This window comes from Lepidochelys olivacea (assembly GCF_965140295.1).
Source record: "Lepidochelys olivacea isolate rLepOli2 genome assembly, chromosome: 4".
Taxonomy (NCBI): Eukaryota; Metazoa; Chordata; order Testudines; family Cheloniidae; genus Lepidochelys; species Lepidochelys olivacea.
The window spans coordinates 129,794,420-129,810,287 of record NC_140414.1 but is presented as its reverse complement, the minus strand read 5'-3'; the positions used below and the strand labels follow the sequence as shown (position 1 = coordinate 129,810,287).

The 15,868-nt window shown below is 40.3% G+C and overlaps 1 protein-coding gene across 2 annotated transcripts in view; it reads left to right on the top strand.

Annotated features, from left to right (window-relative positions):
- Window positions 1–15,868, top strand: part of CFAP99 (cilia and flagella associated protein 99) — a 104,964-nt gene that overhangs the window by 70,585 nt on the left and 18,511 nt on the right. For both annotated transcript variants that reach the window (XM_084626974.1, XM_084626975.1), the window contains one exon: window positions 3,875–4,080. In XM_084626974.1, coding sequence (XP_084483100.1) covers window positions 3,875–4,080 — 206 coding nt within the window. The remainder of the gene's footprint in view (window positions 1–3,874; window positions 4,081–15,868) is intronic.

Genomic DNA, 15,868 nt, shown 5'->3' with positions numbered 1-15,868 from the left:
ACATAGAGCTTGGAATGATGTAGAGGTGTTCATATCACTGCAGTGACTACACTGACTCTGAGTAAAGCTATGCCTCCTATACTGTGTCTCTGGACAGGAAACACAAGCGTGGCAATTGCATTGGTGCAATTAGTCCTCCTAGCACAATCCCACAATGCTCCCACCCACCCTTCAGTGACAACATTAGCAATTGGCTCTGCCACCTCTCAAGCCAGCCACCTACTGGCTGCATACAGGCCCAAAAGCACCTGATGCAAAACTTGACTGGTCTCAGCTCTGCCCAGGATCTCGTCTTCCTCCCTTGCCCCTTCCCCATATACCCAGAGCAGCATAACAAAACAAAAAGATAAAGCAAAATAAAAGTTGAATAACACTTGTAAACAATCAGAACTGCTCTCTTTTAGTTTTTCCTTTCTTCCATGGGAATTCAGCTGAAAAAGAAAAAGAAAAAAATCCTTAATGGTTAGTTAGCAGAAACCAACAGAGAGATGCTGTTCCTTCCATGAGAGGGCGTTGCTGGTGCAGCAGTCCATATGCTCCTTTGGCAGTATCTTCCAAACTCTTGATATCTAAAAGCAGAAAACAGACCTGAGTCATTAGCAACCTACTTACCCCTCACCATCTCCTCAGATCCCCAAACAAATCCACCATGTTACCTCGCCATACTTCTCCAAAATCCACTTTTGTCCCTTCTGCCCCATCCCATTTCCCTACCCCCTGTTTCCCAAAGAAGCTATTAATTCCCTGTGGGGGACACTGCATTAGTAGTGAGAAGAAGGGAGGACTGGCTGGACAGTGTCACTTGGGACCTTAAAGGGAAACACAAGAGAATGAAACTGGGATCAGCTACAAAGCAAAGTATAAACCTAACAAAATAAGAACAGAAAAAAACAATAGAGAAACCCAATTTATCTGAAAAAAAAATGAATAACTGAAGAAAAAAAGAATAAAGTCAACTTCCTTCTCCCTTGGAGCACTATCAACCAAAGGCGGTATCCACCTAGAGCATAGACCCTGCTCTTGACAGTGCATATACAGACCTTCACATGGGATGAAGCTATTTAAAGCAGACAATGGAGCAAGCCAAAAATGTGAACAACTACAAATAGACATTATGTCTCAGAGGTTATATACCTATTCCCTGGGGATGTGGGAAAGAGTCAACAATCCACAAGCTCTGCAGTGCTCACAGGGAGTGCTGTGAATGCACGCAATGCACTTTGTGGACCCTGAACAGGCTCTCTTGTCTGTTCACATTGCAACTTGCACTTTTATGACTGAACCAGTCTGAGCAGCAGTGGTGCAATGGCACAGTTCTTTAATGTAGTCAGGGCTTGGAATTACAGAGCTCTCTCAATCACATGCTGCTGTGGAGCAGCACTCATTGTCTGGTTCATTAAAACGAAAGGGATGGGAATTCCGGTACTTTCTCATTTATAGGCCTAGTTCATTTCATTGCCATTGACAGTGGGCAAAATTTTGCAGTCAGCTCCTCACATACAGCTCCCATTGTTCCCATTTGTATCCAAGGGCAGTATTTGGCTTTAAATATGGTTTCCTATCTAACTCATTCCTGAGAGGAGATTCAAATAGCAAGTGAACACAACACATTTGAAGTCATATTTGAAATACTCATTCCAAATCAAGCCAAAGGGAAGCCCTTGCTAAATGTAAATTTGGTAAAAGTGAGCTGGTCATTCAAATTACAACCAGATAAAGAAAGGAATGAGAACTCTCAGGTTTACATTATAATTTCCTAGTAGTGCTTAAGATGTGACTCCGATTTCAGTTAGTACATTTTACTTGCTTAGCCTGCATTTCTCTTTTGTAAAAATACACTTTCAAACTAGATGAAATAGAATTTGAGTCCATGAAATTCTCACTTACTTTCATAATCTTTAATGTCCCCAGCTATCCACCTGGTGGCACTCCAGTTACATGAACAGCAGTTGATAGATTTCCACTCCATACGGCTAAATGCAGTGCCTTGCATAATGACAGGTTTCAGAGTAGCAGCAGCTGTAGCTCACGAAAGCTTATGCTCTAATAAATTGGTTAGTCTCTAAGGTGCCACAAGTCCTCCTTTTCTTTTTGCGAATACAGACTAACACGGCTGCTACTCTGAAACATGAACAGCAGTGTTATCTACTGTGCAGGAAAAGGAGCCCCTTCATATATTCCCAGGACCATCCCACAAAGATTTCTGAAACTCAGTCACCACGTTGGGCTTCTAAGCAAATCCGCTTCCAAAAAAGGACATTGCACAGTCTCCCTACTAAGTTTTCACACACCACCACCAGAATCTCCATCCTGTACTAATGCATTTCCCTTTCACTTCATGTATTACAGCTCTGCAACAATGTACTGACTGGGTCAAACAGTAGATGAGGGGATAGTTCAAGGATATGCATCTTGAAATGTGAAAATTAAAATGCATCAGGATAGACAAAAATAGTCGTTTTTTGGTGTGAAACTGATGCAGTTTTGGAAAGGAAACTACTCAGAAGCCCAGTATTTGTGTCTATATATGCACCCATCAGCATGCATTGCATTGGTACAGGGTGGAGGTACTGATGCACATGGTGTTGAGACCCAGCAATGTCCTTTTGGAAGAGAGATTGCTTAGAAGCTCAGTGTGATGATTACGTAATTTTGATGTTTGTATTTCAGAGGTCTGTGAGGTACAATAACTGGGGTGATCCTGTAAATATGTGGAAGGGGTCCTATTCCTTCACAGCAGATAATTTTACTGCTTATATATGGCTTTGGTAGTGGGCTAAAAATGTCAAGCCCCTAAACTTCTGTTTAGAAGTGTCCTGATTTTCTGAGATGCTGACTACCTGCAGCTCCCATTTTCATAGATTCATAGATATTTAGGTCAGAAGGGACCATTATGAACATCTAGTCTGACTTCCTGCACAACGCAGGCCACAGAATTTCACCCACCACTCCTATGAAAAACCTCTCACCTATGTCTGAGCTATTGAAGTCCTCAGATCGTGGTTTAAAGACTTCGAGGAGCAGAGAATCCTCCAGCAAGTGACCTGTGCCCCATGCTACAGAGGAAGGCGAAAAACCTCCAGGGCCTCTTCCAATCTGCCCTGGAGGAAAATTCCTTCCCAACCCCAAATATGGCGATCAGGTAAACCCTGAGCATATGGGCAAGATTCACCAGCCAAATACTACAGAAAATTTACTTCAATGAGGGTTGTGGTTTCTCAGCACCCTTGAAACTCTGGCTGCTTCTCTTTGGGCTCCTAAATCCAGAATTCAATGCCAAACTTTAGGCACTCAGATTTTAAAATGTTGGCCTTGGACATTAAGGGTCTGATCTTGCCAGGTGCAGAACAGTTAACTCCTATTAACCTCAGCTGTTAAATGCAGGTGCTCAATATTTCACAGGATCTGGCCCATAATCTGCAGCTAGATTACTCTTCCACCCAAGTGGAAAAACAGATACTAGCAAACAAATGATCTCAGTATTTATTTTTGAATGTATATTCCCTTCTGGTTTCACAGATTTCACAGTTTTCCAAATTTAAAATGATGCTGTTAACTTTTAAACTTCCTATTAAAACTGGATTTTGTGTTATCTAGAATCATTTCTGGTCAGATAAAACTGGACTTTTATATTTGTGGTTAGTTCAGTTTGTTTCCTAGATGAGATTTCTTCTGTGAAAAGTTGTATTGTCACATCTTAGACTCATGTACTAAGATACATCTCTGAAAATTATTTCTATGCCACAGAAAGTAGCTTGAAAATAAGTTAAGGCCAAATCCTGCTTAATTGAAGTCAAAACTCCCAGTGACGTCAATGTGAGCTGAAACATGATCAATATAGTCTTTTTCCACTCACTGATTTGTATTTCTGTAGACTGCTGGCTATGGCTTTAGTGGTGAAATGTCAATAGTGGAACTGCGTGAACGCCTAGCTTTACTGAAAGAAGCACAGAAGAAGGCAGAGGAGGAGAAGAGAGACCAGATAATACATGAAAAACAAGCCAAGGAACAACAACTTCTAGACAAACTGGAGCAGATTTCCCTGTTCAGAGCAGCACTTGGAAGAGCAGCTGCATTAAAGTTAGTTTAAAATACCATAGAGATGTTTAGAATATTACATTGTTGCTAATATCTTGTTGTTTGCAGGAATGAAAGATTTGGGGTGAAATCCTGACTCCATTTATTAGGAGTTCTGCGATTGTCTTCAATATGGGCATGATTTCAATCTTGCTGTTCAAATTAGGGCTCTTGATTACTTGCAATTAAGTCACGTGATTAACTCAAAAAAATTAACTGCGATTAAAAAAATTAATTGCAATTCATTAAATTACAATAGAATACCAATTGAAATGTATTGAATATTTTGGATGTTTTTCTACATTTTCAAATATATTGATTTCTATTACAATATAGAATACAAAGTGTACAGTGCTCACTTTATATTTTTTTATTACAAATATTTGCACTGTAAAAATGATAAATAAAAGAAATAGTATTTTTCAATTCACCTCATATAAGTACTGTAGTGCAATCTCTTTATCGTGAAAGTGTAATTTACAAATGTAGATTTTTTTTGTTACATAGCCGCACTCAAAATCAAAACAATGTAAAACTTCAGCGCCTATAAGCCCACTCGGTCCTACTTCTTGTTCAGCCAATCTCTAGGACAAACAACTTTATTTACATTTATGGGAGATTCTGCTGCCTGCTTCTTATTTACAGTGTCACCTGAAAGTGAGAACAGGCATTTGCATGGCACTTTTGTAGCCGGCATTGCAAGGTATTTATGTGCCGTTATGCTAAACATTCATACGCCCCTTCATGCTTCGGTCACCATTCCAGAGGACATGCTTCCATGCTGATGACGCTCGTTAAAAAAATAATGCGTTAATTACATTTGTGACTGAACTCCTTGGGGGAGAATTGTATGTCTTCTGTTCCGTTTTACCTGCATTCTGCCATATATTTCATGTTATAGCAGTCTCAGATGATGACCCAGCACATGTTCATTTTAAGAACACTTTCACAGCAGATTTGCCAAAATGCAAAGATACCAATGTGAGATTTCTTAGTAAAGATATAGCACTCTACCCAAGATTTAAGAATTGAAATGCCTTCCAAAATCTGAGAGGGATGAGGTGTGGAGAATGTACACTTTGTATTCTGTGTTGTAATTGAAATCAGTATATCTGAAAATGTAGAAAACATCCAAAAATATTTAAATAAATGGTTTTCTATTATTAACAGTGCAGTTAATCACACGATTAATCATAATTAATCGCAATTTTTTTAATCACTTGACAGCCCTACCTAATATATATCATACAAATCTACTAAATTTGAATTTAAAGATGTAAAGTATCCTTAGCATATTGGTACAGGCTCTTTGTTGTGACTAGATTCTGAGTACCAAATATTCAGACACAAAATCATGTATCTGGAACAAGAAAAGGAGTACTAGTGGCACCTTAGAGACTAACCCATTTATTTGAGCATAAGCTTTCGTGAGCTACAGCTCACTTCATCGGATGCATTCAGTGGAAAATACAGTGAGGAGATTTATATACACACAGAACATGAAAAAAGGGGTGTTACCATACACACTGTAAGGAACAAGCCGTCAGGAACAGTATCCCCGATAATGTCACGGCACACCTGGTGGCTGAACTTTGTGACTTTGTCCTCACCCATAACTATTTCACATTTGGGGACAATATGTACCTTCAAATCAGCGGCACTGCTATGGGTACCCGCATGGCCCCACAATATGCCAACTTTTTTATGGCTGACTTAGAACAACACTTCCTCAGCTCTCGTCCCCTAATGCCCCTACTCTACTTGCGCTACATTGATGACATCTTCATCTTCTGGACCCATGGAAAAGAAGCTCTTGAGGAATTCCACCATGATTTCAACAATTTCCATCCCAACATCAACCTCAGCCTGGACCAGTCCACACAAGAGATCCACTTCCTGGACACTACAGTGCTAATAAGCGATGGTCACATAAACACCACCCTATACCGGAAACCTACTGACCGCTATTCCTACCTACATGCCTCCAGCTTTCACCCAGACCACACCACACGATCCATCGTCTACAGCCAAGCTCTATGATACAACTGCATTTGCTCCAACCCCTCAGACAGAGACAAACACCTACAAGATCTCTATCAAGCATTCTTACAACTACAATACCCACCTGCTGAAGTGAAGAAACAAATTGACAGAGCCAGAAGAGTACCCAGAAGTCACCTACTACAGGACAGGCCCAACAAAGATAATAACAGAACGCCACTAGCCATCACCTTCAGCCCCCAACTAAAACCCCTCCAACACATCATCAAAGATCTACAACCTATCCTGAAGGACGACCCATCACTCTCACAAATCTTGGGAGACAGGCCAGTCCTTGCCTACAGACAGCCCCCCAACCTGAAGCAAATACTCACCAGCAACCACGCAACAGAACCACTAACGCAGGAACCTATCCTTGCAACAAAGCCCGTTGCCAACTGTGTCCACATATCTATTCAGAGACACCATCATAGGGCCTAATCACATCAGCCACACTATCAGAGGCTCGTTCACCTGTACATCTACCAATGTGATATATGCCATCATGTGCCAGCAATGCCCCTCTGCCATGTACATTGGTCAAACTGGACAGTCTCTACGTAAAAGAATAAATGGACACAAATCAGATGTCAAGAATTATAACATTCATAAACCAGTCGGAAAACACTTCAGTCTCTCTGGTCACTCGATTTCAGACCTAAAGGTCGCAATATTACAACAAAAAGACTTCAAAAATAGACTCCAACGAGAGACTGCTGAATTGGAATTAATTTTCAAACTGGATACAATTAACTTAGGCTTGAATAGAGACTGGGAGTGGATGTGTCATTACATAAAGTAAAACTATTTCCCCATGTTTATTTCCCCATCCCCCACCTCCCACTGCTCCTCGGATGTTCCTGTTAACTGCTGGAAATGGCCCATCGTGATTATCACTACAAAAGGTTCCCCCCCCCCCCCGCTCTCCTGCTGGTAATAGCTCATCTGAAGTGATCACTCTCCTTACAGTGTGTATGATAACACCCATTTTTTCATGTTCTGTGTGTATATAAATCTCCTCACTGTATTTTCCACTGAATTCATCCGATGAAGTGAGCTGTAGCTCACGAAAGCTTATGCTCAAATAAATTGGTTAATCTCTAAGGTGCCACTAGTTTTCCTTTTCTTTTTGCAAATACAGACTAACACGGCTGCTACTCTGAAATGTATCTGGAACAGCAACTTTACCTCCATAATACTCACTTTCTAGTTAATCAGAAACAATTCCATATCATTAAAATGATCCTAGATAGCCAACTAAAGTGATTTCTCATTTCCACCTAACCAATACACTAACTTCACAATACCCTTCCTTAAATCTCATTCTCTATGTGGAGAGGCTAGACTGTGTATCTTGGAGCTTGTCTACGCTTACCGGGGGATCAATGAGCAGCGATCGATGCATCTGCGGTTGATTTAGCGAGTCTCAGATTACTCTCGTGTCAACTCCTGTACTCCACCAGTTCGAGAAGAGTAGGGGGAATTGACATAAGAGCATCTCCTGTCGACATTGTGTAGAGTGGACCCCATGGTAAGTAGATCTAAGCTATGTTGATTTGAGTTACACTATTCACGTAACTCAAATTGCATAGCTTAGATCAAATTTCCCCTGTAGTGTGGACAAGGCCTTAGTTAAAGACATGTTAGGGAACTATATCTTTTCATAATCCACCTCAGTTACTAATAGCATGGGGATAGATCAAGAAGAAATATCTTAAAGATTGTCTAAATTGTATTTGTTATTATTCACTATTGTATAGTGCCCAGAGTTCTGGAAGGTGCTTCATACATGCAGAAGGCAGGTCCCTGCCCCAGAGAGCTTAAAGTCTAAACTAAAAGGGTTTACAAATAAAGGAAGGCAATGCAAGACATGACATGTGCATGTGTGCACACACAAACACACATGGGTGTCTTGTTCCTTCTTTTTATTGTATCCTGACCTTGTGGCTAGTTGCTATTATTTTATTGCTGATTAACTTTAATCTTTTCCTTTTGGGTTTTGTTTGGTGTTTTAGTTCTTCTTATATTTAATTTGTGTATCAGCTTGTCATGTGTCAGTGGCTCAGAGTCTTAAGATATAAGAACATAAGTATGGCCATACTGAGTCAGACCAAAGGTCCATGTAGCCCAGTAACCTGTCTTCCAACGGTGGCCAATGCCAGGTGCTTCAGAGGGAATGAACAGAACAGGTAATCATCAAGTGATCCATCCCCTGTCACCTATTCCCAGCTTCTGGCAAACGGAGGCTAGAGACACCATCCCTGTCCATCCTGGCTAATAGCCATTGATGGACCTGTCCTCCATTAATTTATCTAGTTCTTTTTTGAACCCTGGTATAGTCTTGGCTGTCACAACATCCTCTGGCAAAGAGTTTCACAGGTTGACTGTGGGTTGTGTGAAGAAATACTTCCTTTCACTTGTTTTAAACCTGCTGCCTATTAATTTCATTTGGTGACCCCTAGTTCTTATGTTATGAGAAGGAGTAAATAACACTTCATTATTTACTTTCTCAACACCAGTCATGATTTTACAGACCTCTATTGTATCCCATGTTAGTCGTCTCTTTTCCAAGCTGAAAAGTCCCAGTCTTATTAATCACTCCTCATATGGAAGCCATTCCATACCCCTAATCATTTTGTTGCCTTTTTCAGTACCTTTACCAATTCCAATATATCTTTTTTTGAGATGGGGCGACCAGATCTGCATGTAGTATTCAAGATGTGGGTGTACCATGGATTTATACAGAGGCAATATGATAATTTCTGTCTTTTTATCTATCCCTTTCCTGATGACTTCCAACATTCTGTTTAACTTTTTTGCCTGCTGCTGCACATTGAGTGGATGTTTTCAGAGAACTATCCACAATGACTCCAAGATCTTTCTTGAGTAGTAACAGCTAATTTAAACCCCATCATTTTGTATGTGTATATATAGATTCAGTCAGGCCCAAAGCAGCTGCTTCTGCATATCCTAGGGCTTGTCTACACTTACCGGAGGATCCATGGTGTGGCAATTGATGCATCAGCAGTAGATTTAGTGGGTCTAGTGAAGACCCGCTAAATTGACCGCCAATGGCTCTCCTGTCGACTCCTATACTCCACTTGATCGAGAAGAGTAAGGGGAGTTGACAGGAGTGCGTCTCCCATCGACGTTGCATAGTGTGGACCCTGCAGAAAGTAGATCTAAGCTATGTCAATTTGAGTTACGCTGTTCACGTAACTCAGATTGCATAGCTTAGATCGATTTTCCCTTTAGTGTAGACAAGGCCTTAGAAGTTTCTATCATTGAGGTACAGAAGGCTGCTACTTGAAGTTCAATTCATTTTATTGATTTAGCTTCCAGTTCTCATGCTCAGTTCCATAGAGCAGCCCTGCAATCATTATTTAACTAGTTCTCTGTAGTCCCAGCTCTGATTGGCTTTGTTACTGCAAGTTAATCCCCAAAGAGTGGGACTCTATGCTGTCACTACTCAAAGGAGAAAGAAAGGCTATTATTTAGTAACTGTAGTTCAAGTCAATTGACAGCATAGGTCTGCCCTGCCCAACTGTCTGGTATCTCTAGAGTGTATTCTGATTAAGAATAATGGAACTGAAATAGAGTTGGGGCCACTGCTCCTTATAAATTACTGGCTCTGAATTTTCAGTGCTCTGAGGGAGCATGCAAGGAATCCCCAGGGTTACTACTTTCCAGAGCTCATCTACTACCAAGAATGTTGTTCCATGCTGTCTACTCAAGAAGCGTTTACTGTGATAGATAAGTAGCCTCTGCATTTTGGTTGATGAAGGATTCCTTTAAAATGCAATCTTTGTGTTATTTTAGATCAGAATGGTTCTAATACCATAGGTAAGACCAAGTTCAATTAGTTTTCTTAGCTGCTATGTTTGGAAAGTTATTTAGAACAGACTATCATGCCAAAGATGACAGAACCCCAATGAAACAACATTTGTTTGCTGGCAGTGGTTTTATTCAGGCTCATGATAACAGTATTAAAAGATGCTTTAATTTGAAGGAGACCTTATCTTACACTCAAAAATATTTAAAGTTTAAATAGTTTTGTAGGAAATTAGATGTGACATGACTTTGCCAGGGAGCTATGATTGGAGAATCTACATACACAATCAACAAGTGTCGGTAAAGTGTCCCAAGAATATTGTTCTCCAGGCATGTACTTAGCAGCGTTATCAGATAGTGTGCAAGTCTGTGATGGCATTTCTGTTACTATAGTATGACTGCTAACCTATTTGCAGATGATGGGCCATTTCCTGCAGCTTGCATTTCATCTGAATAAACTACTGACTTTGTATGTTAATCCTGCTGTACAGAGCCTAAATCCTGCATTATCTCAAGTCAGTGTGATTCATTGCTCAGGTTGTACGGATCCCACCAAAGGGGATTGCTTCTAGAGAATTAATTAATTATGGGGATTGAAGAATGAGTAAGATAGCTGATATTCATGAGATACTGCTGTGTACAATATGAACTTACATGTCCTTAGCACATTTAGTCTCAAGTCACCTTATATTAAAAGCTAGTACAAATCAGCTAAGGTGTGATGACTAAACTTTGCTTAAAAATGTGCTCTTCGTTTGTATCACTCAGTCTAACTGGGTCCTGAACATGCAGGTTACTTTTAATGTAATTTTCAGATAGATAGGCACCACCACAAAATAGCATATCAAGCCAGCATATAATTGATTATATCAAACAAAACAGAAAGTGAAGCCTGATAAATTATTAGGGTATCAGCCTTTAGCTTTACTAGACTGGAAACTATGGCATCCATTACAAAGGCAACCATATGAACGCTTACAAACACTTGAGAAATTAACTAGGTGCACATTCTATGTTCCTTTAACCACTGGTATTGTTGGCACAGTTCAGAAATCAGCAATGATATGTGAAGTGGAAGAATGTTCCAATTATTGGCATGCAAATGAGTACACCAACAGTCCATACCCTTCTGAATGTTCTACTGCATTTGGTGGTATCACACAAAACCAGGTTGCCATGCTGACAAGCCCTGAAGAGGAAAAACACATGTACAAGGTTGCACAGCTGAGGCCTGATTCTCATTTATTCCCTTCCTGCATTTAGGGCAAGGAGGGAGAGGTAAAACAAAAGTGGCTTTAAGCTACCTGTGTGCTCCCCATACTCTTGGGTGTGCATGAGTCAATCTAGCCCCAGGTGTAAGTTAGAGCAGCCTTATGGCTCTCCTTCTAAAGAGCCTCTATATGAGTGATAAGCAGAGAACAGTCATAGTCCACTACGCTTTCCATATTCTCTATCCCAGGGGTATGGGAGAAGGCTTGGTGATATCACAGAACTGGAGGGGACCTCGAGAGGTAATCTAGTACAGTCCCCTGCATTCATGGCAGGACTAAATATTATCTAGAACATCCCCGTCCGGTGTTTGTCTAACCTACTCTTAAAAATTCCCAATGATGGAGATTGCAAAACCTCCCTTGGCAATTTATTCCAGTGCTTAACCACCCTGACAGTTAGTAAGTTTTTCCTAATGTCCAACCTAAACCTCCCTTGCTACAATTTAAGACCATTGCTTCTTGTCCTATCCTCAGAGGTTAAGAACATTTTTTCTCCCTCCTCCTTGTAACAACTTTTTATGTACTTGAAAACTGTTATCATGTCCCCCCTCAGTCTTCTCTTTTCCAGACTAAACAAACCCAATTTTTTCATTTTTCCTTCGTAGGTCATGTTTTCTAGACCTTTAATCATTTTTGTTGCTCTTCTTTGGACTTTCTCCAACTTGTCCACATCTTTCCTGAAATGTGGCACCCAGAACTGGACCCAATACTCCAACTGAGGCCTAATCAGAGTGGAGTAGAGCAGAAGAATTACTTCTCGTGTCTTGCTTACAACACTCCTGCTAATACATCTCAGAATGGTGTTTGCTTTTTTTGCAGCAGTATTACATTGTTGATTCGTATTTAGCTTATGGTCCACTATGACCCCCAAATCCCTTTCCACAGTAGTCCTTCCTAGGCAGTCATTTCCCATTTTGTATGGGTGCAACTGATTGTTCCTTCCTAAGTTGAATACTTTGCATTTGTCCTTATTGAATTTCAACCTATTTACTTCAGACCATTTCTCCAGTTTGTCCAGATCATTTTGAATTATAATCCTATCCTCCAAAGCACTTGCAACCCCTCCCCGTTTGGTATCGTCCGCAAACTTTATAAGTGTACTCTCTATGCCATTATCTAAATCATTGATGAAGATATCGAACAGATTCGGACCCAGAACTGATCCTTGCAGGACCCCATTTGTTATGCCCTTCCAGCATGACTGTGAACCACTGATAACTACACTCTGGGAATGGTTTTCCAACCAGTTATGCACCTACCTTATAGTAGCTCCATTTTAGGTTGCATTTCCCTAGTTTGTTTATGAGAAGGTCATGTGAGACAGTATCGAAAGCTTTACTAAAGTCAAGATATACCAAGTCTTCTGTTTCTCCCCTATCCACAAGGCTTGTTGTTACCCTGTCAAAGAAGCTATCAGGTTGGTTTGACAAGATTTGTTCTTGACAAATCCATGCTGTTACTTATCACCTTGTTATCTTCTAGATGTTTGCAAATTCATTGCTTAATTATTTGCTCCATTATCTTTCCAGGTGCAGAAGTTAAGCTGACTGGTCTGTAATTTCCCAGGTTGTTGTTATTTCCCTTTTTATACATGGGCACTTATTTGCCTTTTTCCTGTCTTCTGGAATCTCTCCTGTCTTCCATGACTTTTCAAAGATAATCGCTAATGTCTCAGATAGATATCTCCTCAGGCAGCTCCTTGTGTATTCTAGGATGCATTTCATCAGGCCCTGGTGACTTGAAGACATCTAACTTGTCTAAGTAATTTTTAACTTTTTTCTTCCCAATTTTAGCTTCTGATCCTATCTCATTTTAACTGGCATTCACTATGTTAGACGTCCAATCACTACCAACCTTCTTGGTGAAAACCAAAACAAAGAAGTCATTAAGCATCTCTGTCTTTTCCACATATTGTGTTACTGTTTTTCCCCCCCTCATTGAGTAAAGGGCCTACCCTCTCCTTGGTCTTCCTCTTGCTTCTAATGTATTTGTAGAGTGTTTTCTTGTTACCCTTTATGTCTCTAGCTAGTTTGATCCCATTTTGTGCCTTGGCCTTTCTAATTTTGTGCCTACATAGTTTTGTTTATATTCATCCTTTGTCATTTGACCTAGTTTCCACTTTTTGTAGGACTCTTTTTTGATTTTTAGGTCATCAAAGATCTCCTGCTTAAGCCAGGATGTTCTCTTGCTATACTTCCTATCTTTCCTATGCAGTGGGATAGTTTGCTCTTGTGCCCTTAATAATGTCTCTTTGAAAAAGTGCCAACTGTCTTCAGTTGTTTTTCCCATTAGATTTGCCGCCCATGGGATCTTACCTATCAACTCCCAGAGTTTGCTAAAGTGTGCCTTCTTGAAATCTATTGTCTTAATTTTGCTGTTCTCCGTCCTACCATTCCTTAGAATCATGAACTCTTATCATTTCATGATCACTTTCACCCAAGCTGCCTTCTACTTTCAAATTCTCAACCAGTTCCTCCCTATTTGTCAAAATCAAATCTAGACCAGCCTCTCCCCAGTAGCTTTCTCCAGCTTCTGAAATAAAAAATTGTTTCCAATACATTCCAAGAACTTGTTGGATAATCTGTGCCCTGCTGTGTTATTTTCCCAACAGATGTCTGAGTAGTTAAAGTCCTCCATCACCACCAAGTATACAGACATCTAAGATACTGATTTGATTTCCCTTCCCCCCGCAGTTCTGTCGTTTCTCTCCCTTTTCCCTGCTACAATAGCCCATGCTCCCCCAAATTCCAATCCTTCTCCCAGGTCTGCATGTTTTTGACTTACCTGTGGGCTTTGGTCACCTGCCCCCTTCTAACCTAGTTTAAAGCCCTCCTCACTAGGTTAGGCAGTCTGTATCCAAATATGCTCTTCCCCTTCCTCGATAGGTGGACCCCATCTCTGCTTAGCAGTCCTCCTTCCTGGAACAGCATCCTGTGGTTAAGAAAGCTGAAGCCCTCTTGGCAACACCATCCTCACAGGCAGGCATTCATCTCCAGCATGCATCTGTCTGTGCCAGCTCCACGTAGTAGGGAGCCCTCTGTGTAGGGGCATTCTCAGGTGGCAGGTTTTAACCCTGCCTGGGCACCATAACATTTTTTTATGGTAACTGAACCAAGCTTCTGGCCTGGGTATGTAACTTTTACCAGTTTAACAAGCTCTTTGTTTAGGTAGAACAAGTACAGGTAAACTGTAAATGGGATTTCAATAGCAAAGCTAGACAGCTGCTAAAAATGTGCTTATTAGCGTACAATCACCTGGAATCACCTTTCAATTCACAGCCATGTTTGTGGAAACAAAGGAGTTTCAGCTGTTTTATACATTCAGTTGAATTCTGCCTAATACATCCAAAAATATTTTGTGAATGTCACAAAATCTCCTTGTAGTCAAAAAGAAGGCTAAGGCTCATAAAAATGTTAGACAAGTTTTGACAAGGTTAGGCTGGTGTATCTTCTAAGGTCACAGATATATTACAATGTAAAAGGATTTTACACAGTCATTAATGACCTTGTTGTTCCACCAGGAAATTTTCTTTGCAGGAATTTCTTGATTTATGGTATGGGTGGCTGCTAAGCTGCTTGCTTTGTCTTTACTGAAGACTGTGCCAAGACTCAGTAAGAAAAGCTAAACAATTGGTCATAGAAGGGGCAAAGTTTTGGTTCTTCAAAATATTGTCTGGGAAAGTGTTTTTTGATGTATAAATATATATTCTTCAGTATGTGTTTGTAGTAAGTAGGATCTAGCTGCTGAATTCCTACTGTTCAAGTCTTCAGTAGACATACAAACAGCAGGAGGAAATCCATCAACAATGAACTTTGATTATACAGGTTTCAGAGTAGCAGCCGTGTTAGTCTGTATCCGCAAAAAGAAAAGGAGGACTGGTGGTACCTTAGAGACTAAATATGTTAGTCTCTAAGGTGCCACCAGTCCTCCTTTTCTTTTTGATCATACAGTTTCACAGCATTTATTGCAGATGAGCAAACTGCTGTTATGAATGGCAGTAATTTTCCCACTACAGTTAGATGTGTATTACTTTAATTATTTTAGCGGGGAGCCAGAATTTGGTCATTTACATGTCTTGCATCATCACACAGTGTCAGTCAACATGACAATGTAGTGTGCTTAAATGTCAGTGTTGACCCCTGCTACAGATTAAAGTGATTGCTGCTAACAATTCATACATTCATTTTCCCTGCTGAAATAAGTAAGTGGAATAACATGGCAAAAGACAGAAAAAGATTCTGTGAATACAGAGTCCCAGATTGCACCAGGTCACTGAGACTGTAATTGCTAGCAAATCCAAAGAGACACTCCATTCTGATTGTAATATAGAACAATCTCAACCATGAACGTTTCCTTGAATTTTATGAACTAAATTTGTTTTTGATTGTTTAATAACACAAATAAAAAGCACATTTTCAAATGCAGGCATCTAACTATAAATTGGCATGTTTTAGTACACACCAATACATACCACCTCAAAGTACCACCAGCCCCTGGCAGAACAACAGATGCAAAACCTGCAGACATACTTCCACTGCTGTGACAATCATACCCCTCATGACATACTTTTCAAGATTCATAGGTCCTCCACATGCCGATCACAATAAATAGTGTACCTCATCCAGTGCATCAAATGCCCCAACAGCAAC